Source organism: Gadus macrocephalus, chromosome 17 (assembly GCF_031168955.1).
Source record: "Gadus macrocephalus chromosome 17, ASM3116895v1".
In the NCBI taxonomy this organism is placed as follows: Eukaryota; Metazoa; Chordata; class Actinopteri; order Gadiformes; family Gadidae; genus Gadus; species Gadus macrocephalus.
The window spans coordinates 14,473,931-14,499,699 of record NC_082398.1 but is presented as its reverse complement, the minus strand read 5'-3'; the positions used below and the strand labels follow the sequence as shown (position 1 = coordinate 14,499,699).

At 44.7% G+C, this 25,769-nt stretch overlaps 1 protein-coding gene across 3 annotated transcripts in view; it reads left to right on the top strand.

The window, feature by feature from the left end:
• The first annotated feature begins 7,470 nt into the window (after nucleotides 1-7,470).
• Nucleotides 7,471-25,769, top strand: part of mlphb (melanophilin b) — a 54,508-nt gene continuing 36,209 nt past the window's right edge. The window contains exons 1-4 of one of the 3 annotated variants that reach the window (XM_060077025.1): nucleotides 7,471-7,567; nucleotides 18,649-18,753; nucleotides 19,302-19,396; nucleotides 24,412-24,615. In XM_060077025.1, coding sequence (XP_059933008.1) covers nucleotides 24,488-24,615 — 128 coding nt within the window. In that variant the 5' untranslated portion in view covers nucleotides 7,471-7,567; nucleotides 18,649-18,753; nucleotides 19,302-19,396; nucleotides 24,412-24,487. Of the gene's footprint in view, nucleotides 7,568-18,648; nucleotides 18,754-19,301; nucleotides 19,397-20,102; nucleotides 20,369-24,411; nucleotides 24,616-25,769 lie in introns of those variants that run through there. The other 2 variants (XM_060077028.1, XM_060077026.1) reach the window with 2 other exon arrangements.

The following is a 25,769-nucleotide window of genomic DNA, read 5'->3' as shown; positions in this document are numbered from 1 at the left end:
GGTGCCAGTAGAAACTGGTAATTACCATTTTCCATGAGTGGCATGCCAGCGGAAAAACGGTAGGTGCCAGTAGAAACTGGTAATTACCATTTTCCATGAGTGGCATGCCATCGGAAAAACGGTAGGTGCCAGTAGAAACTGGTAATTACCATTTTCCATGAGTGGCATGCCAGCGGAAAAACGGTAGGTGCCAGTAGAAACTGGTAATTACCATTTTCCATGAGTGGCATGCCAGCGGAAAAACGGTAGGTGCCAGTAGAAACTGGTAATACCATTTTACATGAGTGGCATGCCAGCGGAAAAACGGTGGTTCCAGTAGGAAATGGAACTTCCGATTAACATAATTGGCTTGCCAGCGGAAAAACTTTTGGCCTGTATGCCATGATACCACTGGATCATGTCGATATAGAAAGGTTTATGACACTGGATCAGGGTTAAATGATAGGAACCTATAGGCCTGCTTAAATTATTTGGTTAAACACCAATAACAACAAATGCAAAACTTAATATTTGGCCTATTGAATAGTTATGAGCTGAAGCAGTCATACAGTAGGCTTTATTATAGGCTACGCTACTAGAACTTCTTGATAAAACACGAGTGGAAAAATGGATGACTGTCTAGCCATAGCCTACAGTGCCACCCCTAACGGAAACTACGATCGCAACCGCAATAAACATCTCGCTTTGAACGGTGAAGACTTTACACATAGTAGTTATAAAGCTATTAAAACAACAAAATGACTCCATTAATGCAGGATACGTGGAAAATGCATGGACCTATTAAAGAAAATGCGCCGACGTTGGCTCAGCCTGGCTCCGCCTCTTCAGCTACGTAGCTAAGATCGCTGCCGTGGAGCACGAAAGGTGTACAATCCACGATTCCACACTCATCGGTTTGACCGTTTTGAGTATACCATCCGGGTCCTTTCACTACACTTCCTTTCGCCCTGATCTTAATTGCAACGCACTACGTACTCAAACTATATAAAAAATAAGTCATACTAAAATAAAGTATAATGACTGCGGATAGTATGGATATTGGAACAAAGCAATAGACTATAGCTCTATGGCCACCTAGAAGGCTAGGCTATAACTACCGTCACCGGAGCAAGTCCGGCTGTTTTCAAAAGCATCTGTCATTACAAAAGCAACAACAAACAGATCGGAAATATCATAACAGCACGGACGAGAGAAACGTGTAAATCCCTTTATTTACGGCGTTATGTTGTGATATTGTGTCAATAAATACCAAATATATACCTTTACATTTATGGCAATACCTGTCTTGAAATTATACGGAGGAGTTATGCTGGTGTCACATACCATTGTTGGGAACTGCAGTTACCGTTCCACCTGAACGGCAGTTACCGTTTCAGAACGGTAGTTACCGTTCCAGAAAGGCATATGCCATGGCATTACCGTTTCAGAACGGTAGTTACCGTTTCAGAACGGCAGTTACCGTTTCAGAACGGCAGTTACCGTTCCAGAACGGCATATGCCATGGTATGTCAGTGGTCGCGACGGCAGTTACCGTTTCAGAACGGTAGTTACCGTTTCAGAATGGCAGTTACAGTTCCAGAACGGCATATGCCATGGTATGTCTGTGGTCGCGACGGCAGTTACCGTTTCAGAACGGCAGTTACCGTTCCAGAACGGCATATGCCATGGTATGTCAGTGGTCGCGGTGGCACATGCCACAGGCCATTAAACGATCTCGGCGTCTCTCACAATTTGAGGGCCAGATCCAGACTGTCAGCCTTTTCACGATTGGCTTAAAAAAATGGGCTTATTTAAATGCGGGGGGTGGAAAATATGGTATGACAATTTAAATGCTGGACTGACAAAATATACCAATACGATGGTGGGAGAAGCTTACCAGTTTGTATGTTTTTATAATAAATTTTTACTTGATCCGTTGACTGCTTGGGAGCTATCGGAGTACATATTTTTTAACTGGGACATTCATAGTTTCATGGCTCAAATATTAAGGATCATGCTTTTGACATGTAACAAACGCATTTACGCGGTCAGCGATCCGCTGCCAGGCTTTGGTACTCTGGGTTGCAGAGGCTTTAGCGTTCCCTTTTCTTGTGATAATGTCCTCCTGCCTCTCGTCATAGCTCTCCAGGAGAACCTGGAGTTCCATTTAATTGAAATATTCGGCCAGTTCGCCATTTCGATCAGGGTTTCCATGATCCATACCTCACGTCTTTATAGGTTTGGTGTGGACGCGCACAACCCTGTGTTAACCAACCCCGTGTTGATTGAACTAATGCATTACTCGTGCGGTGGAACCGACAGCTCTCGTTTAGTTTGCACAGGGTCAATCCACCTAGAGTCCAGCGTTAACTCTGTGTTTGTTAAACATCCGTTCGTGGAATGCCCCACAGGACAGATCAGAGCAGCCCAGGTTTGTTGTTGCCTAGGATAATGTTCATTTCCATTGGGCTATTTTGTTCCGGAACTGGTACACCAACCATAAACAATTTGAAGTTGTATACTCGCCATTTCTAAACCCTATCGAAGGTTTTTTTTCAGCATGGGGATGTAGTGTATATGACCGCCAACCGCATGCCCGCATGCCTGCATGCCTCTTCTGCAGGCATTGGAACAGGCCTGCGGAGTCGGTCAATCCATGGATGGATTTGGCACCCAAGGCGAGGATCCACAAGCCCACCCATGAACAATTGCCGTGTTTTTCTGTGTTTATGTACAGTCAGTACAGTTGTGTAATTTTGGTAATTTTTTGTTATATTTTAGCTTAAACTGAATTCACTGAACTGTAAAGTACTGCAATGTACAGTATTGAGTATTTGATTTTTTGGTTATTGTGAAAACGTGCCTTCTCTGGAACTGAATAAAAACTGTGAATTTGGAAGACTGCAGTGTTTGATATAAAGTAGACTAGTGTGTTGCTGCTGATCTGAAAGTGTATTAATATGATACAAGTGTGTATCATTTTGTCATCAGAGTGACATTTTGACAAAGGATTGCTAGGTTGTTATTTGGTTGTGTGTTGAGTTTTGACACAATGAGCCAAGTTTTTCAAAATGTGTTCAAGCAATTGAAAAAAGCTGTCAATTTAACCATCTCTGAGCTCATACCTTAACCTGACAATTAATAACCATATACCTCAACCCATTGTGTAATACAAACGCATTAAGCTGATTTTAACATGTGTGCATGGTCCTCCACCCTGCCAGGTCATTTCAACCTTGTGTGTATTTTCAGATGCACATTTGTTTTTTTCAAATTGCTTGAACACATTTTGCAGCGTTGGTGGGCTAATGGATCCTCGCCTTGTGTGCCGAATCAATCCATGGATTGACCTTACCTCAATTTCTACGCAGGCCTGTTCTATTGCCTGCAGAAGAGGCATGCGGGCATGTGGTTGGCGATCATATACACACCATCTTCAAGCCGAAAAGAATTCTATATGGTTTAGAAATGGCGAGTATACGGCTTCAAATAATTTTTGGTTGTTGTACCAGTTCCGGACCAAAACAGCCCGATGGAAACAAACATTTTCCCAAACAACAACAAACCTGGGCTGCTCAGATCTGTCCTGTTCAGCTGCATCATGAAGTGCATCTAGAAATGTGATGATATGTTGGGGATTGTAGGGATCTATTTTTACATGATGGTTACCATGAAAGGCTTATAGAGGCACACAATGATATATTTCCCCTGCCCTGCCCCGGAACGTGCACAATTGTCCTTTGGCCTTTTACAGTTTTTGCCAACTGCTTGAACACGTTTTACAAAACTTGACTCATATTGTCAAACCTCAACACACAAGCAAATAAGACACAACCCTGAGAAATATACCATTCACATCTACGTCAAATTGAAACACTGCTATCGAAACCTAACAATCCTTTGTCAAAATGTCGCTCTGATGACAAAATGATACACACTTCTGTCATATGAATACACTTTCAGATCAGCAGCAACACCGTAATCTACTTTATATAAATCACTGCAGTCTTTCATGTTCACAGTTTTTATTCACTTCCACAGAAGGCACGTTTTCACAACAACCCAAAAAAGTCTAATGCTCAATACAGTACATTGCAGTATGGTACTTTACAGCGCAGTAAATTCAGTTTAAGCAAAAATAAAACAAAAATACATGCCAATTTTGTGTGGGTGGGCTTATGGATCCTTGCCTAGTGTGCCAAATCCATCCATGGATTGACCTTACCTCAATGTCTCCGCAGGCCTGTTCTAGTGCCTGCAGAAGAGGCATGCGGGCATGTAGTCAGGGCCGGATTAGCCAATGGGTTTTCTGGGCACGGGCCCAGGGGCCCGTCCATAGAGGGGGCCCGCCTTGCAGATCGTTTAAAAAATATATATATATTATTTATTTATTTTACATTTCAACAAAATTATGTGATTTATTGGTTAACAAATAAAGTAACTACCCGACAATATTTCTCTACTACAGTAACAGGAGGGCCCGTAAAAAGCCTGTCTAAGATGATGGGGTGGGGGGTGGGGGCAGACAGGAGAGGAGAGCTTATATTACATTATTTATATTACATATTACATTATATAAACAGCTCTGATTGTTTTATTTTTCCATTGAATAACATGTCATGTATTAAAGTTGTATTAAAGTTCTTAGTGAAGTTATAGGTATTTGTTGCAATGAGAAGTGCTTTCCCGTTTGAGTTGGAAATACTCTGTGTCATTATGTCTGTGTGTTAAAATAATAATAATAAAAAAAATATATAGAATTTTCTTTTCTGATTTTATTCGGGGTGGGGGGGGCAGGGGCCTATGATTTGTTAATCTGGCCCTGCATGTAGTTGGCGGTCATATACACGCCATCCTCAAGCCGAAAAAAAATCGAGAGTTTAGGAATGGCGAGTAAGGGGTCAAGTATAATACTTTTAATTGTTTATGGTTTGTGAACCAGTTCCGGACCAAAACAGCCCGATGGAACCTAACATTATCCCAGACAACAACAAACCTGGGCTGCTCTGATCCGTCCTGTTCAGCTGCATCATGACGTGCATCTAGAAATGTGATGATATGTTGGGTATTGTAGGGACCTATTTTTTTGCATGATGGTGCAGTTACCCTCGAAGGCTTATGGCAGCACACAATGATATATTTCCCCCGCGCTTCTCTGGGACGTGCACAATTGCCCTTTGGCCTTTGTGTAGCTGGCTGATTGGTGTTCAGTTTTGTAAGTATGTGTTTTCAGATGTGTATGTAAGTATTTTCAATTTCCCAATGTGTTTTGCATTTTGAATAGATGTCTTTTCCCAATTGTACACTGAGATTTCATTTTTGAGCTTAGTGTCTTATGTATGAAGTAGTGTGGATTGTGCAGGAGCAAGTGTGTTGCACAAAGGAGCAAGTGTGTTGCACAATTGCAACTAAAGTGCAAAGCAGCGCTTTTGTTTAAGGTATGGTTCAAGTGTTTAAGGTATAGTAACAAAAACTTGAAGTTGTGTTACTTTGGTCTAAGCATGTGTCTATAGTTTTCAATCAATTGGCAAAAACTGTAACAGTACAACATGCAGCAGTCGCTAATTGTTACGACAAAAGCTTGAATTCCATGATTCTTTAACACTGCCAACAAAGAAAACGCACGGTTTAAGGGCAGCCTGTGACGTGGCAGCCCTTTGAATCTGCACCATCTCCATATTCGCCCCAGGCGTTAGATGTCTTATCCCCTAGTCCTCATAGCCCACTCCTCACGGCTTGGAGGCCGTTGAACTGCAGTACTGGAGCCTCTCTGATGTAAGTGGGATAGGACCGATACCCTACTTGCTGGTCATTTGCTGGTAGGGGCGGAGAGGGAGGGGCTTCTATGAGCGTCCTTCAGTGCTTGACCGAGACGGCAAAAGCACAATCATTCATCCTACAGTTATTCCAATGGTTTGTTGACTGTAAGGTAATGATGAAAACAATCAAATGCGTACGGTAGTTTCAGGGAGGATGGGTTGAGCTGAAGGTTTGCCCGGAACAGGCCATCTGAACAATGTGAGAATCCTGACTATTTATTAAACATACACTTCTGCTTAAAAGTATACTTAACTTAATGGCATGAAGGCTTTGTTTCAGTTGGTTCAAGAGCAGTTCAGGCAGCAGATCAATAGGGCCCCCTGGCCCTTATTAAGCCTTTCCAGTCATATGGTAACGGCAGGCACCGGCCAGGTTGCTGGTGAGAGGAACCAGAGCCGGTGTCTTGTGGGCCTCAGCCACATTCAATGGATCCTCAGGAGGACAGAGCGTGACGTGTTGCTCGGCAGCTCTCAGTTCAAGCTGTGTGATGATGTTTGTTATTTTTATGGTGCAGAGGTCATTTGCACAGACGGTGGCATGAGACCACCCTGTCTAAACAATCAGGCCAGAAAATCACTACCATCCTCAACACAGTAGACAATGGGGTTCATTGGATGACGTGAAGTAACCTGTACATGTTAGTATATTCTGTACATGGTGCGAGTCCCTATAACTGCATGAGAAGATGGAATGTGCGCGACTGAGGGTGATAGGCATCACTTTGTTCTTAGTCATAGGGGTCCTTCCTCTTCCTGTTGCTCTGAGATCAACCGGATTGGACTGAGAAAATGTTGCATGGTCCAAATCATTAAGGGCAGGAGCGGAGCCCTCTGCTTAGAGCGATTATAAACTAATTCCCTCGGAGGAGGGAATGAGTGGGAAAGCCAAACCACAACATTATCTAGATAGGCCAGGGACAGAGAGGGAAGCTGGACTGCTTTCATGTCCTGCATGAAATCTAAATATTGGAAGACAACAAAAAAACTAAAATGTTCTTTTTTTATACGAGTGAGCTCATTTCCTCCACGTGGATTCTGTTGGTTCTGGCAGACTTGATGCACTGTACACATACCATTCCCCACTTCCTTGTGTGTATAGTCACTCCCTTATAACTTGTTTGGCCCGGATCACTGCATGCCCCACAAGCAGGAATGTTGCTTCATTTTCAAATCTTTAAGGTAATAATTTAATAATACTTTTATCATAAAAAAATAGATTTTCCATTTTTGGCTTTATATCAGAAATGTATGACTTCATGCATAGGGTCATGCGTAGTAATAATTATATGGTACATAATTGGTTGTATGTGTTTGATGGTTAGTCAGTGCATATTAAGCCTAGCATTCCTAATATAGAATTAAGATGGGAAGCTAGTTGGTCAGCAATCTTACAGAGAATCGTTTGATTAAACAAGTGGATTTTAGCATCAGTTTGTCTGCCATAAACATGTCCCACTCTGTTTATTACTCTCTAATTTGGGCATTTTAAACGTGAGTCATTTATTATCATTTGATTACATTAATAATGAAGTTGGTTCAATGATATTTGTGAGACCCTTCCCCATGTATAAAGTTTGTTAGCAAAGGAATGTGGTTGTTTTTCCCCATTGTGGGAGGTTTCTTTTTACAGTTCAGTGCTGCATTAACGGTGCAATGTGCTACTTTCACCAATAGAGGGGGTATTAAAGCATCACACTGGGGATTGCTAACCTGACAAGACAGAATTGTAACACAGAATAACGTATATTTGTATCCAACTGCCGTGCAAGGTAAGGGCATAGCTTCTATGGTCTTATATGAGAAACCGTATTCTATAAAGATGAAACGTATCTAATGCTGACAATTTAGATTACTGATAAAGATATGAAACAACTGCTTTACGTAAAGGGGAGACTTCAATTACTTCAGATATGATCAAATCTATGAATTGTCCCTACATTAGGCAACCCACAACAGCCAACTGTGTGTGTGTGTGTGTGTGTGTGTGTCTGTCTGTCTGTCTGTCTGTCTGTCTGTCTGTCTGTCTGTCTGTCTGTCTGTCTGTCTGTCTGTCTGTCTGTCTCTCTGTGTCTGTGTGTGTGTGTGTGTGTGTGTGTGTGTGTGTGTGTGTGTGTGTGTGTGTGTGTGTGTGTGTGTATTTCATATGTGTTTGCACAAAGTCAGCGAGCCGGATATCAGGTTACTGAGCTCATGTGTGTTCAAGGATATCAGCTTGTGGGTCTGGTACATGGTAAGGCTGGGTGAGGAGCCCACTGAATACACTGCACCACCGACACCCAACGGTCGCCAGGATGCAGGGGATGTGTAAACACACAACTTAGTGTTTGTATCCAGCCTTTTACCAGAAACAAACATTTAAAGTGTTGGTCCCAATAAAGTCATAGATCACAGAAACACCGAAACCAAAAAAATAAATCAGAATTAGACATCGGTGTAAACAAATAAATCCTCCAAAGCAATAAATAGTACATTAGAATTAGCAATAACTAACCCTGAATGCAGCCAGGATGACTGGGATAGGCTGTACTCCAGTTGTCATGAAGGATGGAATTTACAATGTAATACACATTACAATACAGACACATTAGTCTGATACAAATCCAAAGGAGGGATCAATAGGAAACATGCAACACAGCAATGGAACTTCTAGTAGAATTGCATATGACTGCTGCATATGACTCCGGTGCCAGTGCCCCAACAGAAGACAATCCCGGGTAACAATCCCTTCTCCTCTATGTCTCGGTTCTATCTGGACTTCAGCGAGTCAAAGCCAAAGTTCCTTTTCCCTAATTCCTTTTCAACTATTGCAGAGAAAACCCCCACTACGAGTCTCGTTGTGGAAGTAGTCTACAAGAGACGTCAGAGAACCCGACGCAGTCTAGTCTTTTCACCAAATGGGAGCTTTACGCAAGCTTGCGTTAATGTGTTGCGTGTTATGCGCGATAACACCAACAGCAGAACGGTTATCCAAATAGCAAAGAAGTGTACAACACTTGCGTTACAGTGCGTGTATTCACACACACACGTGGCGCTCGCACGTTCATAGCTCATTGGCGGGCCATATTCTCTGGGCAGTTAAAGCAGAGAAAGAGGGAGGTAACCTGGCCCCATATGACGACATATGGGGCCAAATTCCAAGTCTGCGCGTCTGAGCTTTGTTTTTTCAAAGGTGGAGCAGAGTGCCTGTGTCGTTTTACACCTAACGACATTTCTAGCCACTGGGGGACCATAGGGGAATTCATAGTATTATTAAAAAAAAACTCATTAAGTGAAATTTTCATGCCATAGGACTTTTAGCACTGACTTTAGACTTGAATGATGGGGTGCTTGGGTTCGGTTCTCGCAGGTCGCTACCATGAATGTTTATCTATTTTTGGTGAAACTCATAATCAATTAATTTCAAAGAACTTTATTTTTCCTGTGAGGGAACTTCATTTGTGGTCAGGCACATACAAACAAGACATATTTCAACAATAAATAGTTAGTAATAATCGTGTACGAGAATAACCAAATTCTTAAAAGCTAAAAACACCCTGTGGCTAGGGGTGGAGGTAATAGGGAGAATAGATTGTTAGTTGGTGGAAGCTGAATAGGTTGAAGTCTGAAGTGATGGGTTGGGTAAGCGGGATGGGGGGGGGGGCTTACTGTTTATTCAACAGCCTGATGGATGCTGGAACAAAGGTGGACATTGCTCGTTTGGTTCTTAGGGGCAGGGAACGAAGTCTCCTTCCTGAAGGAAGGTGTGACAAACTATACCCTAGTGACAAACTAAACTAATACCCACCTTGAGTATATTGTATTCCAAATAACTGACCCCATCCAACTCTTCTGAATGAAAATATATACGTTTACTGAAGGCTTTGAGGAAGGTACAAATCATATACACCCTTTTAGTCAGAAAAACACAAATAACATAAATCAGAATGACAAAAATTATAATTTCGGGGTAATAAACAAAATGCCAGTCCCAAAATTATCAAATCAGTTAACAACCTGTAAAGCCAACCAAACAAAGAGCTGGCAGGCCAAGGAACGGAGAAGCGCCCCACTCAGGACGCACGGTCATCCCGACCGTCGAAAACCGTGGTCTTCCAGTGCTCCAACTCAACGTCGAGGGCCTCACCACCACCAAACTCGAAATCGTACGTCACCTGGCTGATTCCAATGGGGCAGCGGTTGTACTCCTGCAGGAGACACACTGCACTAACAATATCATCCTCAAGATGCCAGGTTTCCATCTCGCTGGGTCCATTCACAGCAAGCAGCACGGAGTGGCAACCTTCGTGAGGACTGAACTACCCTGGTCAGCCACTAGCCAATCCCCACCAGGCTCCAACATCGAGTGGCTGGTTACTAAAATCCAGGAAACTTCAGTCATCAACGTATATAAGCCCCCACCATCAGAGCTGTCTGCTACGTCACTCCCGTCCATATCTGCCCCCGCCATCTACGCAGGTGACTTCAACTGTCAACACACAGATTGGGGTTACAACTACACAACATCAAACGGACTGGCGCTGAGTGAATGGGCCTCCAACACCGATGCCCTGCTACTGTACGACCCCAAGGAGCCGCCAAGCTTCTTCTCTGCACGCTGGAACACCTCTACCAACCCGGACCTGGCCTTCGCTGTGTGCCGGAGCAATGACCCGAAACCGGAGAGACGCGTCCTAGACAGGTTTCCCCGCTCACACCACCGACCGTCCATCATTAAAGTCCCATCACTGGTGCAACCGGTACCAGGGAAACCTGTCAAAAGATGGAACTTTCGAAAGGCCAACTGGGAGTCATTCGCTCAGGAGACAGAAAGAAGGATTGCTAGTCTGCCAGAACCTGATGCAGCCAACGTGGACGCCGCCTATGAAGCCTACTGTAAGGTCCTCCTAGGAGCGGCAAAAAAAAACATCCCACGCGGCTACAACAGGAACTACATCCCTGGCTGGGACATGGAGTGCAGCAGCCTCCTGAGCGCCCACCAGAGGGCTAGCTCCAGGGAAGATGTGGATGCGACTGCAGAAGCACTGCTTCAGAGACTGGACAACATACGCAGAGACAGATGGACTGAAGTTGTTGAGTCAATTGACTTTACCCAATCTAGTCGGAAGGCGTGGCAAACCATCAACCGGCTAACAGGCAGATGCACAAAGCCCCCAAGCTGCCCAGTCACAGCAGACGCATCGCGTCCGAGCTCCTGAAAAACGGTCTCTTCCCAGACGCAGACAAAGATGTTGCCCGTCTGATAACGCAGGAGGTGACTTCCCTCTCCAGGGTGGCCAGTGCGGATTCCAACCTCTCAGGAGAATTCACAGCAGACGAACTCAGTAAGGCCATGAGCAAGCTCAAGCCAGGCAAAGCTCCAGGACGTGACAACATCCACCCAGAGTTTGTTATGCACCAGAGCACAATAACATCCAGCTGGCTCTGTGCATTCTTCTCATCCTGCTACCAGAGATGCAAGCTGCCCAAGATCTGGCGCTGTGCTTCTGTAATCGCCCTGCCAAAGCCAAACAAACCTGCGGAAGACCCCAAGGCATACCGACCCATATCGCTGCTCTGTGTTCCATTTAAAATCCTGGAAAGAATGATCCACTGCCGCATTGAGCCAGTGATTGACCCACAGCTTCCACAGGAACAGGCCGGTTTCCATCGCGGTAGGTCCACAGTGGACCAGGTTACACTTCTGTCTCAAGACATCGAGGACAGCTTCCAGGATAATGAGAAAGCTGGGGTAGTGTACCTGGACCTGACCGCCGCGTACGATACCGTCTGGCACCGCAGACTTCACCTGAAGCTGCTGAGGACAATAACCGATCGACATATGGTGAAATTCATCATGGAGATGTTGTCTAACCGCAGTTTTGTCCTACAGACCAGCGATGGCCAGCGCAGTAGGCTAAGAAGACTACGGAACGGTGTCCCACAGGGCTCGGTCCTTTCTCCGATGCTGTTTAATATTTACATCTATGATCTACCAGGCACAGCATCCAGAAAGTACGGCTACGCAGACGATCTCGCAATCATGCTGAGAAGACCCACATGGAAGGCACTGGAAGACGGTCTCAACCAAGACATGGACGTCCTAGTAGCCTACCTACGAAAGTGGCGCCTGCAACTCAGCACCGGCAAGACTGTTACAGCAGCATACCATCTCTGCAACAGAGATGCCAAGAGGGAACTGGAGGTATACACTTACCACAAGCGCCTGGAGTCCCAGCAAGCCCCTAAATACCTTGGTGTTCGTCTGGACCGGACACTGACCTTCAAACAACATCTCGAAGATGTCCGGGCAAAGACAATATCAAGGGTCGCACTGATCCGTCGCCTCGCTGGCACAACCTGGGGAGCCACTGCCAAGACGCTACGGGTATCCACCCAAGCCCTGGTCTTTTCAGCAGCGGAGTAGTGTGCCCCAGTATGGAGCAGAAGTCCACACGCAAAAAAGGTGGATGTGGCTATCAACAACGCCCTCCGGATCATCACTGGATGCCTGAAGCCTACCCCAATCGTCCTGCTGCCAGTCCTTGCAGGAATCGCACTGGCTGGCCTACGACGAGAGGCTGCCACTCTCGCCCTGGCAAGGATAGCATGGAAGCATGATTGGCACATCCTCCATAACACCACAGAGACAGCAGCTCCTCTGAGCAGACTCAAGTCCCGCCACCCTTACAACAAGGCGGCACAAGAGTTGCTCTGTTCCACCACTGAGGACCTGTCCAAAGATGGATGGCTGGCGGCAGCTTGGAAACAGGAGTGGGAGAGGGCTGGGCCAACCCAAATCCACCACTACATCTTGGATCCAGGAGATGGAGCCACAGGAGACGATCTTCCACGCCGGCAATGGACTCTGCTGAACCGTCTACGTACTGGGGTCGGTCGGTTCAAATCATCAATGAAGAAGTGGGGCCTGGCAGACAGCGCTGCATGCGAGTGTGGTGCCCCTGAACAGACTGTCCAGCATATTATGACCACCTGCCCCCTACACAGACCACCCTCGGAGGCCGGCCTCTTTGACGTGGGACCAGAGACAAGGGCATGGCTACAAGACACTGAGTTGGACCTCTGATGTTACATGAAAGAAGAAGAACCTGTAAAGCCATGCAAAACGGAATTGGCTTATACCAATACATTACAATAAAACGCATGAATCCCCTACATTTCTTTGGCCAAATCCCTATTTCATTCCTTTTTATTAAGAATACTCTATGTAAACTCAGATGTACATCTCAACTACAATTTACACACACTGGGCCCACACACACACTGCCCCCCCCCCCCCCCACACACACACACACACACCCACTCGGAGCTGAGATCCTCGTGGTATCGCCCTCTGTCCCATCGAAAATGGCGTCCTCTGGTCCCACGGTTCACCGACTTTCCCTTAGCACCGAAACACTCGCCAAACCCATACGTCCTGAGCATGAAAAGTGTGTGGTATTGTACGTACTCTACAGTGACATTAAACATTCACTATATCTGACTATATCCCTACGGGTTATTTAGCATTCCTTGGCGCTCCCTGTTTTTCTTCTGTCTCTCTCGCTCTCCCCGCCCTCTCCTGTTCTCTTCCTTACTATTTGCATTTACATTTAGGGAATTTAGTAGACTTTTTTTCTTACAATAATTCCAACAATTGTCAGAACAATGAAATGTAGCCAAAGGTTACATTTCCTCTGGCCAATTACCAGAGGTGAAACTGACGGACACCTTCAGTTGCCAATGTAACGAGCTGAAGCTAGTGGCACAATCTGTGTTGTAATTATGGATTTCATCCAACTGTTTGTTTTAACTACTTATTAAACTATTTACACCCTACCTTACGCATCTTTTCTAAATTATATGAATCTCTCAGTTACCCATTTTTATTATCTTTATTGAACTTAATCACCTTTACTTTAATAAGGTACTAACTTGCTTTAATCCCCTCTTTTTACACCTGGCTACATAAACATTTTGTTGTACAAGATAGTAAGGACCGATGAATACCACTTTAAAGATTGTGGAAGTGTTGATACATCCACAAAGTAAAAGGAAGACGAAAAAGATTTTCAAATGCTGATCATTTAAAATGATCAGCATAGGGGTGACTACAGTAAGTGTTTGCATCACTTACTACAGTAAGTGATGCAAACACTTTCACATTCCTGGTGGTACAGAATGATATGGGAGCAAGATATGTGTCACGCTCCGATAAGGAGACAGACAGGAAGTGAACCCAGAAGCACGACTCGAGACAGGGGATACGAAAGTTCTAGTTTACTTCAAACAAAGTAGGCAAGGGGTCAATAGTTTGCGTGAGAAGAAGGCGCACGGATGGACCTTCTGGTCCTTTGCTGACCGTTGCGACAGGACCGCTCCTACTCCCGTGTCGGAGGCATCCACTTCCACTATGAATTGACGTTCTGGGTCAGGGAAGATGAGAATAGGGGCAGAAGTGAAGCGCGTATTTAAATCACAGAATGCCTTCTCCGCCTCTGAAAACCACCGGAACGGAAATGCTGGGAGAGGTGAGAGTTGTGAGCGGAGTTGCAACCGAGCTGTAGTTGTGGATGAACCATCGATAAAAGTTAGCAAAACCAAGGAACCGCTGAAGCTCCTTGCGGTTAGAGGGTATGGGCCACTCAGCGACGGCCCTGGTCTTGGTCGGGTCCATCTGGATATTCCCCATTCCAACGATGAATCCCAAAAACGACACTTCGGAAACATGGAACTCACATTTCTCGGCCTTTACGAAGAGTTGATTTTCGAGAAGTCTTTGGAGAACCTGACGAACGTGCCGCATCCTGCTTGTTCTTCGAAAAGATCAGGATGTTGTCCAAGTAAACAAATACGTACACATTGAGCATATCCCGGAGGACGTCATTAACCAGCGCTTGGAAGACCGCTGGGGCGTTAGTCAGGCAGAAGGGCATGACCAGATACTCATAATGACCACTAGGGGTGTTAAAGGCTGTATTCCAATCGTCCCCTTCTCGGATGCGCACAAGGTGGTAAGCGTTCCTGAGGTCGAGCTTCGAAAAGATAGTAGCTCCTTGTAAGAGCTCGAAAACAGAGGAAATAAGGGGAAGAGGATACCGGTTCTTAATGGTGATGTTATTGAGTCCCCTGTAATCTATGCATGGCCTTAGAGATTTATCCTTCTTAGTCACAAAAAAGAATCCTGCGCCAGAAGGAGATGAGGACGGTCGGACGAGTCCTGCTTTCAGTGCACCCTGAATGTAGCTCTCCATGGCCTTGTTTTCTGGGGCTGACAGGGAATAGAGCCTCCCCTTAGGGGGCGAAGAGCCTGGGAGTAAGTCTATGCCACAATCATAGGATCGTGTGGCGGTAGGGACGTAGCCCGAGTCTTGTTGAACACCTCTTTAAGGTCTACGTATTGCTCAGGTACATTGGACAGATCAGAGAATTCAGTGGGGATCAGGGGATTAGAGACGGGTGAGGACGCAGATCTGAGACATGAAGCGTGGCACAGAGAACTCCACTGGAGAATGGATCCCGTGGACCAGTCGATGTGTGGGTTATGTCTCTTTAACCAAGGGAACCCTAAAATGAGAGGTTGTTGTGGCGAGCGGATGAGGTGGAAGGTGAGTACCTCAGTATGGTTACCTGACAAGGCCATCGAAAGGGGAACAGATCGATGGGTAACCCGACCCAGGAGATGACCATCTAGTGCCGTGGCGTGGATGGGCTTCTCCAGAGACTCACGCTCAATGCCCAGTTGGGCGGCTAGTGTCACATCCAATAGATTGGCGTCGGCGCCGGAATCTATGAGGGCACAGATGGTGTGAACCTGCCCGTGGCAGTGGAGACGGACCTGGAGTAGGGGTCGAGAGGACTGCTCAAAATTCACACCTCGGCTCACCAGCGCCCTCTGGTCTACTGGTGAGCCTTGTCTTTTAACGGACAAGAGGATACATAATGGCCATCCCGACCACAGTACATGCAGAGATTCGCCTGCTGACGGCGCCGTCTCTCCTCCATGGAGAGCCGTGCCCTGCCTAGTTGCATGGTTCAGAGGAACCGCCAGAGACATGCTGGTCCGCAGAAGGTGGGGACGGTATTACTTCAAGAGGGGAGCGGAAACGGACTGGGGTAACAACGGGGCGACCTCCCTCTCTCCACTGTTCTCTAAGACGGCCGTCTATACGGATGGCAAGAGCAACTAAACAGTCCAGGTCGGTAGGAGGATCCCGGGCTGCCAGCTCATCCTTAATGCGGTCGGAGAGTCCATGGTAGTTGAGGAGAGAAGGGGCGTTCCAACTGCTCTCGGCAGCGATGGTGCGGAACTCAATAGCATAGTCCGCAACGGTCCTATCACCCTGTGTCAACCGGAGCAATCCCCGAGCAGCCTCTCTACCGGGGGTTACGTGATCGAAAATCTTGCGGAATCCCGTAGAAAAATAATCGACCGTAGAGCAGGTGGGTGAATTCCTCTCCCATTCCGCAGTTCCCCAATCTCTAGCCCTCCCGGTGAGCAGAGAAATGATGTACTCCACACGGGAGCGCTCGTTGGGGAAGGCTGAAGGTTGGAGCTCGAAGGCGAGAGAGCATTGTACCAGAAAGGGTCGGCAGGAACCAGGAGTACCAGAACAGCGCTCAGGAGGAGGAACACGGGCTTCGGAAACCGGTGAGGGACGAGTTGAGGAACTAGGAGGAGAGGTAATGGTTATTCGCTGTAAATGCTCCCAGAGCGATTCCATGCTGCTCTCGTGACGTTCCGCCAGCGTTTGTAGTTCCTCTGCCATGGAGTTCAGTAGTTGGCTATAGGACTGGATGGTGCTGGCGTGTGTCTGTAGTTCCCTTTGGAGAGGATCGGAGTCGGCTGGATTCATGTTTGGGCCAGATCGTAATGTCACACTCCGATAAGGAGACAGACAGGAAGTGAACCCAGAAGCACGACTCGAGACAGGGGATACGAAAGTTCTAGTTTACTTAAAACAAAGTAGGCAAGGGGTTAATAACGGGAAGGCAGGCTGAGGTTCGACAACAGGTGGGAGGTCGGACAGGCGATGGGTCGGCAACGGGCAGGCAGGCAGAGGTTCGACGACAGGTGGGAGGTCGGACAGGCGATGGGTCGGCAACGGGCAGGCAGGCAGAGGGTCGACGACAGGTGGGAGGTCGGACAGGCGATGGGTCGGCAACAGGTAGGCAGGCAGGATCGACAGGGACTAGTCACCTGGCGGGAGGTCAGACAAGCGAGAGGACGGCAACAGGCAGGCAGGTAGATATGAGAAACACGGAGGTAGAGAGTGCGGGAAAGCTCAGTAAAGACTAGAGACGATCTGGCAGGGACTGGTTGGGGGCAGAGGGTTAATATAGAGGGAACACAGGTGGAGACGGTTGGGTTGATTAGGGAATTGCAGGGTGACTGGGAAACTCAGGAACGGATCGTGACAATATGATGGTTTTCCATTAGCACTTTTGGATGTGCCGAGCCGTACCGTACCGCTCTAATTGAAGTGTCTACTGCGCCATGCAGCGTCATGCCCGAGATGAACCCTCTCCGAGGTCTGGCCAGAGTGAGCCCCCACGGCTCAGAGTGGGCTGCGTTGACTCAAACTGTAGGAAAACAGACCTATAAAACACAATAATCTGTGCTTTCTTGTATGAGACATATCCCCATCCACGAGTTTGTATGATGGCCATGAATCTTCATTATTCATTCCTTCCTAAAACTATATAGGCCTAGGCCTAAGCTTAATTAAAAGGTAATAAAGGTTTAATAGAAGCGTACCGTGGTGGTGATAGTTTGGTGATATTCTCGTGCAAAACAGAATAGCTCAATAAAATAGGACAGAATATTTCATATTAGTCTTCGTAAAAAGACTTGGACAATATTTCACACTATTTGATCGCTGAACTCGATATTCAAGACGTTTTTGACCTTGTGTGACACTCGGGGAAATGTGTGAAACATTGTCCAATGAATAAACAGGACTAGTATGAAATAAATCGTCTCCAGCTATTGAGATGAGGAGGCAAAAAAGGTGGAATATTGAACGTCGAACTGAATTCATCATCGTTGGTATCATTGTGTGTGTCGCCGTCCGTCTGAAACAACCCAAATATATTCAACTTCCCTTAAACAAATCATTGTGGTTTAATCGTAGGCTATAATATAAAACTAGATGGTCAATAAAAGTTTGAATCTTGTTGTGTCATCACTCAAGACAAGCGCACCATCAATTACACCTTCAAGCAGGAATCCCCGATGTAATGGAAAGATAATGCACATTTATCGCCAGATTTTATCGCTATTTTTAATGCCGAAACTATCTTAAAATGCAGCATTTTCCACTGAGAATATAACAAATGTCATCCATGTCATCTAACCTTGACATACGTGACGTTTTGCTCTTTCGTCAGTCGGTTGGGGGTGCTATACCAGCGAATGTTCATACTGGTCGTTTTGGGTCATATTGACAAGTAAACTATCCTGTCATTTAGATGGTTTAGCTGGTCATACTGTGCATATCACAAATAAAACACTTCACTATGATTATCATGAGTCTGTATTATTGTTGTAGCTGAGTGAAGCTGGTTTCTTGACCCCTAGTTTGTCTCTTCCATAGATTGTCAGTTGCTGTGTTATATTTGATTTGAAGGAGTTTTCTGTTTATTTAATGATTTATTGTTCCTATCTATCTATCGTTATCTCTAGTGATCTCTGCAAAAGGCTCTGTTCCAACTCATGCATATCCATGACACATCTAGTTAATGAAAAACCCTGAACACTTCTTACCGTCCATTTTCCATTATATCCATATCATATTTCCACTATAAATGCAGCACCTAGTTTTCATGTGGAATATTTAACTAAGCATATTAAGACTTTCTCATGTCGTTTCAGGTCAAACAAATATCCTGACATTGCTCTCAGCGGCCTGGATGAATAGAGCCTATGTTCAGCAGGATTGATCAGAGGTTAGCTGCAGTTGTTGTCGTCACTCGCCTGGTGAATTTCATAACCGAGCACTTCAGCATTGCATGTCTGCTTTCATGTGGCAGAAAGCGCCTCACACTTTGGAGCTGGCATATACAACCAGCAGAAAGAGAGCCAGCACATTCAGCACTCAATTTCTATGACTGAAATCCTTGTGTTACCTCTTTAATGCGTCTCAATTTGCTAAAGGTTTGGGGAGAAAAAGGCCCTGTTTTATAAATAGATAAAGCATAAAAATCGTGTTAAGAGTGAAACCTTGTTGACATCCAGTATCGCCATGTGCGTGCCTTTGGTGTGTGTCTAAATCTGGCACATACCATTGCTTATTAGTTGTTCCCAGTCTGAATGTTTCATTCATTTTTTTAAGTTACCAATCAGGGGCTGCGTCCTGTCTCATTAACCAATGTCTCTTTGTTATTGGTCAAACCGGTGCCAGACCTCAACTTATGACTCATCATCTTACACTGCCCCGAGCCAATCAGACTACGGCGGCTGCGTAACCTGTGTCTAGTGTTGTACATGTGGTTTGATTTTCTGGGCTTTAACTCTCACCACCACAGGCCTAATAAAAGGAGGAAGGAGGAAAGCAGGGTCGGGTGACGTCAAGAAGATTGGATTTGCTGACCTTGCAAATAACTTGATCTGGTTAGAAAAGGTACGTAGTCAAATCCATAAATGGCGGGTAGGGAGTCGCTAAGATTGTTTGGTCCCACTGCTCTCTTACAGTAAGCTGGCTTGAAGGACTAGCTTTAGTTGCTCAGTGTTTTGAGACCAGACATTTATTAGAGTCTGAAGGCCTGAGATCCCCACATTATAAAAAAGCCCTAAACTCTTAGACTCCCATAAAACATGGGAGTCCTCTTTCCTATGTACTGAGAGTAAACATAGGCACTATCCTTTGGGGAACACATTTTTAAAAAAGAACTGATTTTGAGTTTGACAGTGAGTTAGATCTAGATCAATATGGCTGATTTTTACCAACCCACATTTCTACAGTTAGTATTTAGTAACCCCTAGGGAACTGCATTAAGATTGCTATAAATGGTAAAAATAGCCAAATATTAAAGTCCACAGTGGCTTTGGGTGAATTGTTAGGCGACACAATATCCTGCATCCCCCTTATTCTGAATCATAGGACATGATATACGGCCTGCATAACAGAAACCTCCCAAGCCATGGCCATGTGGATACACTTCATATTGACATGTTTTTTATGTTTTCTATTGGCTAATACTCAAGTAATGTTTTATCCTGAATTGAAAAGTGTTCTTCTCTCAATTTATTGTTTTTCATGAATTTGTTTTTGTTTATTTGTTGGGTTATTAGATGTTACCTATGTACCTATTGAACTCTGAACGGTTGTCCAGTCTTGAAGTACTGGAGAATGTCACCAGCAGGCTACCAGCCCCACAGCTGACCTTTGGCAGAGAGAGAGAGAGCAGGGAGGAGACTTCTCTGCCTTCTCATGCAGCCTGCAAGTCTTCCTCCTGATTAGCTAGACATGTGATTAGCATTGCCTCCAGCTCCCTAGCCTGGCTCCCTGTCCTGCCCTGCAGTCAGTCTGCCAGCTCTTCTGATGGAATAGTCGGCCCCTGCAGGCTACTCCCATCACAACTCCAACACCAAGGTATTTTGATGAGCACGACGGATGGATCTGAAGTATCAGCCAGTGGATGTGTGCAGTGGTTGGTTGTGTTGAACTCTGATGGGTTTTGTGTGTCTCTGATGTGTTTGTGGTTTAATTGGGTACTCTGTGTGGGGGTTCGGATCCACCCAGGACCCTTCAGATGCCTCTGATACTGTTTGGATGTATATTCCTGGCCTTGTGTTCAGCAGCCAAGTGTTACTAAATGCTTTCCGTCTTTGTGGTTCTAGGGAAACTCCAACTTACTTATAATAACAAATGATTAGGAGGATTTTTCCTCCAGCACAGAAGAAGCTTGGCCTTGTGTTGTGTAAGCAACGTTTGAGTGTTAGGAAACGCTGCTCATGGGTATTACATTATATTGTGATATAGTTTGGCAGGTACAACATGTAACTGAGTCTTCAACTAAGATTGCACTTTCATCTTTCAATTATCTAGCAGTAGTTTCACCTATTTGTATTTTCATCGTCTCCATGATGACAATTAATTCACACCTATTTCAACTCTTAAAGGTAACAAACATAACTTTACCTGCCATGGATTGTGTTTGGTTACCCTGTACCTTGTTCTGTAAGGAGACGTCAAACTGTGGACGCCCTCTGAGTAAACACACAGCAGGGCCCTGTGCACCACTTAGCTGATAGCTTGGGAACACCACAACTGTGTGGGAAGCCAGTTGTTTAGTGTTATTGTGTATTGTTTGATGAATCCTGCTTGTCGGCCTGTGGCCCAGCGATGGTTCAACTGCTCCGCTACCTTAAGTCACTACCACGGGAAGATACGAGAGGAATTAGATTACTGCATTATTTGACTTCCTACTTTGCTTCTGTCTTGTTTTCCATTGTGAGTTTCTGTGTTTGCATGTGTATGTATTTTGTATGTATTTTGTGTGTGTGTGTGTGTGTGTGTGTGTGTGTGTGTGTGTGTGTGTGTGTGTGTGTGTGTGTGTGTGTGTGTGTGTGTGTGTGTGTGTGTGTGTGTGTCAAGGGGGGGGGGGGGGGGTATGTGTGTGTGCATGTTGTGTATTTGTGTGTGTATGGGTGTATTTGACTGTGTTTGTGTGCGTGCCTGTACACAAAACACATGTGTGTTTTTGCGTGTGTTCAACCGACATTCATAAAGAGCAAAATCATGTGTTCCGTGTTGTGGTTGAACAGAGACAGAAATCGGGTCGAGTGCAGATGCGTGGGTGAGGGTCAGAGGTGAATGTCAACCGATGCATTCACCCATTGTTTATTAACATTGAACAAGTAGCAAGTCACTGAGACGTCCAATCACTTTATTGGAACTTACCAGGGGGAGAAAACAACGCCAAAATACAGATCAACAGATCAGATAAAGGTAGATAAAGACAATAACAGTATAAGAGTACTCTCCATATAGTTCTGGTCTGCTCCGGCATAGTTTCCAGATGCTGTCTACACAGTATCCTGAGTTTATGGAGGAGTCGTGGCTCTGAGCTCCATACTGAATGGAACCATGTGCCAGTCATTCCACTGGCCTAAACACTGGGAACACAATAAAAGAGGAGGAATCAGTCAGGGAGCGACAACAGGGAGCTGCTTTAATATGAAATCAACAGGCAACAGCTGCATGCTTGATAAGCTCCGTCAGAGCAGCTCATGTCTGTCCCACTGACGCCTTACGGTGGCAGAGTTCCAATGCTGCTGCCTTGTGTGCTGATGCAGAGAGCGGGTTCAATCCCAGCCCCAAGGCTGGGTTCGAACCCCAATGTACACATGTTTACCTGAATGAATCCTTTAGCAAGCAGTCTAACCCCATACTCCTTAAGGAAATGGTGTCCTGGAGGTTGCTTGGAATAAAAGAGTCTGCTACATTGACTACAGTGAAATATCACTCATGGGAAGCAAATGCTATTCCAAACGCTGGTTAATATTATAGAGCTGAGTCCGTTGAATATTCTGTCTCTCTCTGTTGTCCTAATCCATTATGAATATATTTATATAGTTATATAGTTTATATAGCAGTAATAATTCATGCTGGGGTCGTGTGAAGGGTAATTCAAGAGACGTGTTGCTGTAGAAAGTTTTAATGGTCAATCTTGTGGATTCATCACTGCCTTAATGGGAGCGATAAAACACTGCAGTCGGTCGGGAGTATGGGACGACTGGTGGGGTCAGGGGAGAAGTTGTGGGGACACCAAAAGGCTCTTTCACAAGGCGTTGTACAGTATAATCAATCAAAATGATCACGAGGAACAATAATTACAAATAATGATCACATGTGAAGCAACTATGGTCCTAAGAGTTCTGTTCAATGAGGATCAATAGGTCATTGGTAACAAACAATAGTAAGTTGCCTTTTCAAATCAAAGCAGCATGATATTCTGCTTATCAGCTTTTACCCTTCATCTTCAATGAGCAGAATTTATGTAAGCCAACAGTCTTTATACTATATGTACCACCTAGTTTTTCTCAATCGTTTAAATGTTTTCTGAAACTATAGCTAAATTTCTCAAAACTCAAACCTGAGAAGAGTTATAATTTTGTCAAACTCCACAAATTCTTCTCAAAAACTGATTTTTTTCCACGAAAAAGTAAACACAGCAATCAAATTAATATCTCCTAGAGAGCATCAATTAAACACTGGTGTGATCAATTCAAAACACTTCCATCTAAATACTATTTACATATGTTTTGGCTTCACGAGGCCATGTTACATATTCCAATGTATACAATTGTTTAGAAGCAGCTTTCCCGTTTTAAATTGCAATTAGGTGGTACATATAGTTTAAAGACTGCTGCCATATTGTAATAGTGAATATATCATATAAATATTGCATTGACACAATTGTATCAGAATAGGATACAATGCATATTTGTCTATCCAATGCTAGACTCACTATCCGAGCTTCCCAGTCATGCTTTACACCTATAGTTGATACTGCAACATTGATCTGACAATACACCAATGTTATCTATTTTGACAAATTACAGTACAGTAATTGCACTGATAAGTCAAATGACAAACACTACAGCAAGAAAATGTTTAGACTGTCTTTCACGGGATGTAATGATGAAATCAGTACAAAAAGGTAACAAAGCAATTATTTATTTTTTACCGTAATACAGTTAAATGTTCGGCTGAACTGACTGCATAAAAAGCTTTTCGTAGGCCAACAAAAACTAAAAATAAGAATATAAATGAGGTGAAACAGATCTACATGTAAATCAGTCTGTATCCCACCTCTGATCCTGATCAGGCCAGAGGACCATATCTCCAACACAGCAGAGCTCACCTGAGGCCTCTGTTATGCTCTGACACATGATTGAAGTGTTCTGCCAGTGAGTTAGACTTATTGGTAATTAGTTGTTACGTTTTGAAGGCCAGTGTTTCCAGGTGAACCAAGTGTGCTAAATTATGAAATTTGTGCTTAGAGTTTAGCAAAAATGTAATTTAGAATTTCTAGATGCGTAAAAACTGTGGAATTGTGCTTTGCGCAGTCTGGAGTCTTGTAGTTGATACATGAGCTTCAAGTTTTCAGAATTGTCTGCATAGATACATTTTTGTAAAAAATGTATCTGTAAAAATGTAAACTGTAAAAAAGAAAGCTATTTCTAAACATTTTATGCATTGGTAATATGTAACATGGCCTCATGAACACAAAACATAAAAACGTATATAGTATTTTGCTGGAAGTGTCTCTAAGAGATATTCATTTGATAGCTGTGTTTACTGATGGTGGAACATTTTGTTTTGAGAAGAATTTGTGGAGTTTTGACAAAATGATTAACTTTTCTCAGGTTTGTGTTTAGAGTTTTGAGAAATGTAGCTATAGTTTCAGAAAACGTGTTTAAACGATTGAGAAAAACTGTAAATCCATCAACAAACTGTGCTTCTGGTCTTAGCACAGTTTCTTTGACCTATTGGAAACAAGTTTGAACTTCTTTTAATCCACTGTCTTTATGTTTATATATTATATTTATCCTTTCTGCCTTTTATTCTAGATGGGTACTCTTTTCCCTTAATGAATGTGGACCCCTTCCTTCCTTGTCCCTGTGTAGTCTGGCTGAACACACTCTGATCCTCCTCCCCCGGCCCCAGACCTGACAGCAGCCAAGCACGGCCCGCCGCTCCACCATGATGCCCGGCAGCGCCCCGGGAAAGAAGCTGGACCTCTCCAAGCTCACGGACGAGGAGGCCAAGCACGTTTGGGACGTGGTCCAGCGGGACTTCGACCTGAGGAAGAAGGAGGAGGACCGGCTTGGGTGAGTTCAGACGTCTTCCCTTTTTTGGGAGGGGAATTGGAGATGAAGCTTCTCCCAAATACCCCAGAGCAAGGACACGCCCTCCTGCTGCTACTGATACAGCTGAAGCTCCAAAGTCTCACAAAGCCGGTTCTATTTGGATATCTCAATCTGAGTGAAGGCATATCATAGTATAGCAGTTACAGTTAATTGATTAATGATGTCTCTGAGCTAGGTTTTGCAGGTTAAATAATCCCGTTTCTCAGCAATTCTATTATGCACAGGACTTGTTGTGTCATTGAAACAACCTGAGAACTACAGGTTGTGACAAGCTTGTTAGAAAGGAGTTACAACTTTTTTTCTTAAAATCAATTTGCCCTAAAAGGAAACTAAGAGAAAACGGGATCACCAGAACCTAGACCTCAAGTAGAAGAGAACAGAAACTGAAAATAAGTGTAGGTATCACACTCAATCCAATAATATCATTCAATTAAAAGGTAGACAAAGCTTTTGCTGGAGCTTCTCACCTGGAAGGACTTCAAGTATTTAATTTAGGCCTGTGGGAGGTCACTGCCCTCCCACAGGAAAATATCTGATTCATTATGGTCTGTAAGATCGTGCTTCAGTGTCAGACACCGCGCCAACCAGATGACTCACATGGCGTGCTCAGCCAACCATCACAAGATCCCCTCTGAAATCTGTGACCATAATGGTGGGTGATTGACCCATTTATGATGATCTGCTGATAGTACAATTTGTTTTGTAAAAAATAAACATCACGCCTGTTCTCGAACATAAACAACAGAATGGGTCTATAATGCCGCTTTTCCACTGCATGGTACCAGCTCGACACGACTCGACACGACTCGACTCAGCTCGCATTTTTTGCGTTTCCACCGCGGTACCATGGTATCTGGTACCTGAAGTGGCTGCTTTTTCTAGTACCTACTCGCTCTAGGTTCCAAGCGAGCTGAGCCGATGCTAAAAGGTGACGTCGGCAGACGGCCGGCGACTGATTGGCCAGAGAGTGTGACGAAGTCACGAGAGCGACATGGCAACCATTCTGGTAACATCCATAGCAGCGCCGCAGCCAACATGTTCCACTTCTCCAACTTCTTCAACATGCCAGCTAATAATAGTAATGTGATCGATGTCCTCCATTGTTGTTATGTGGG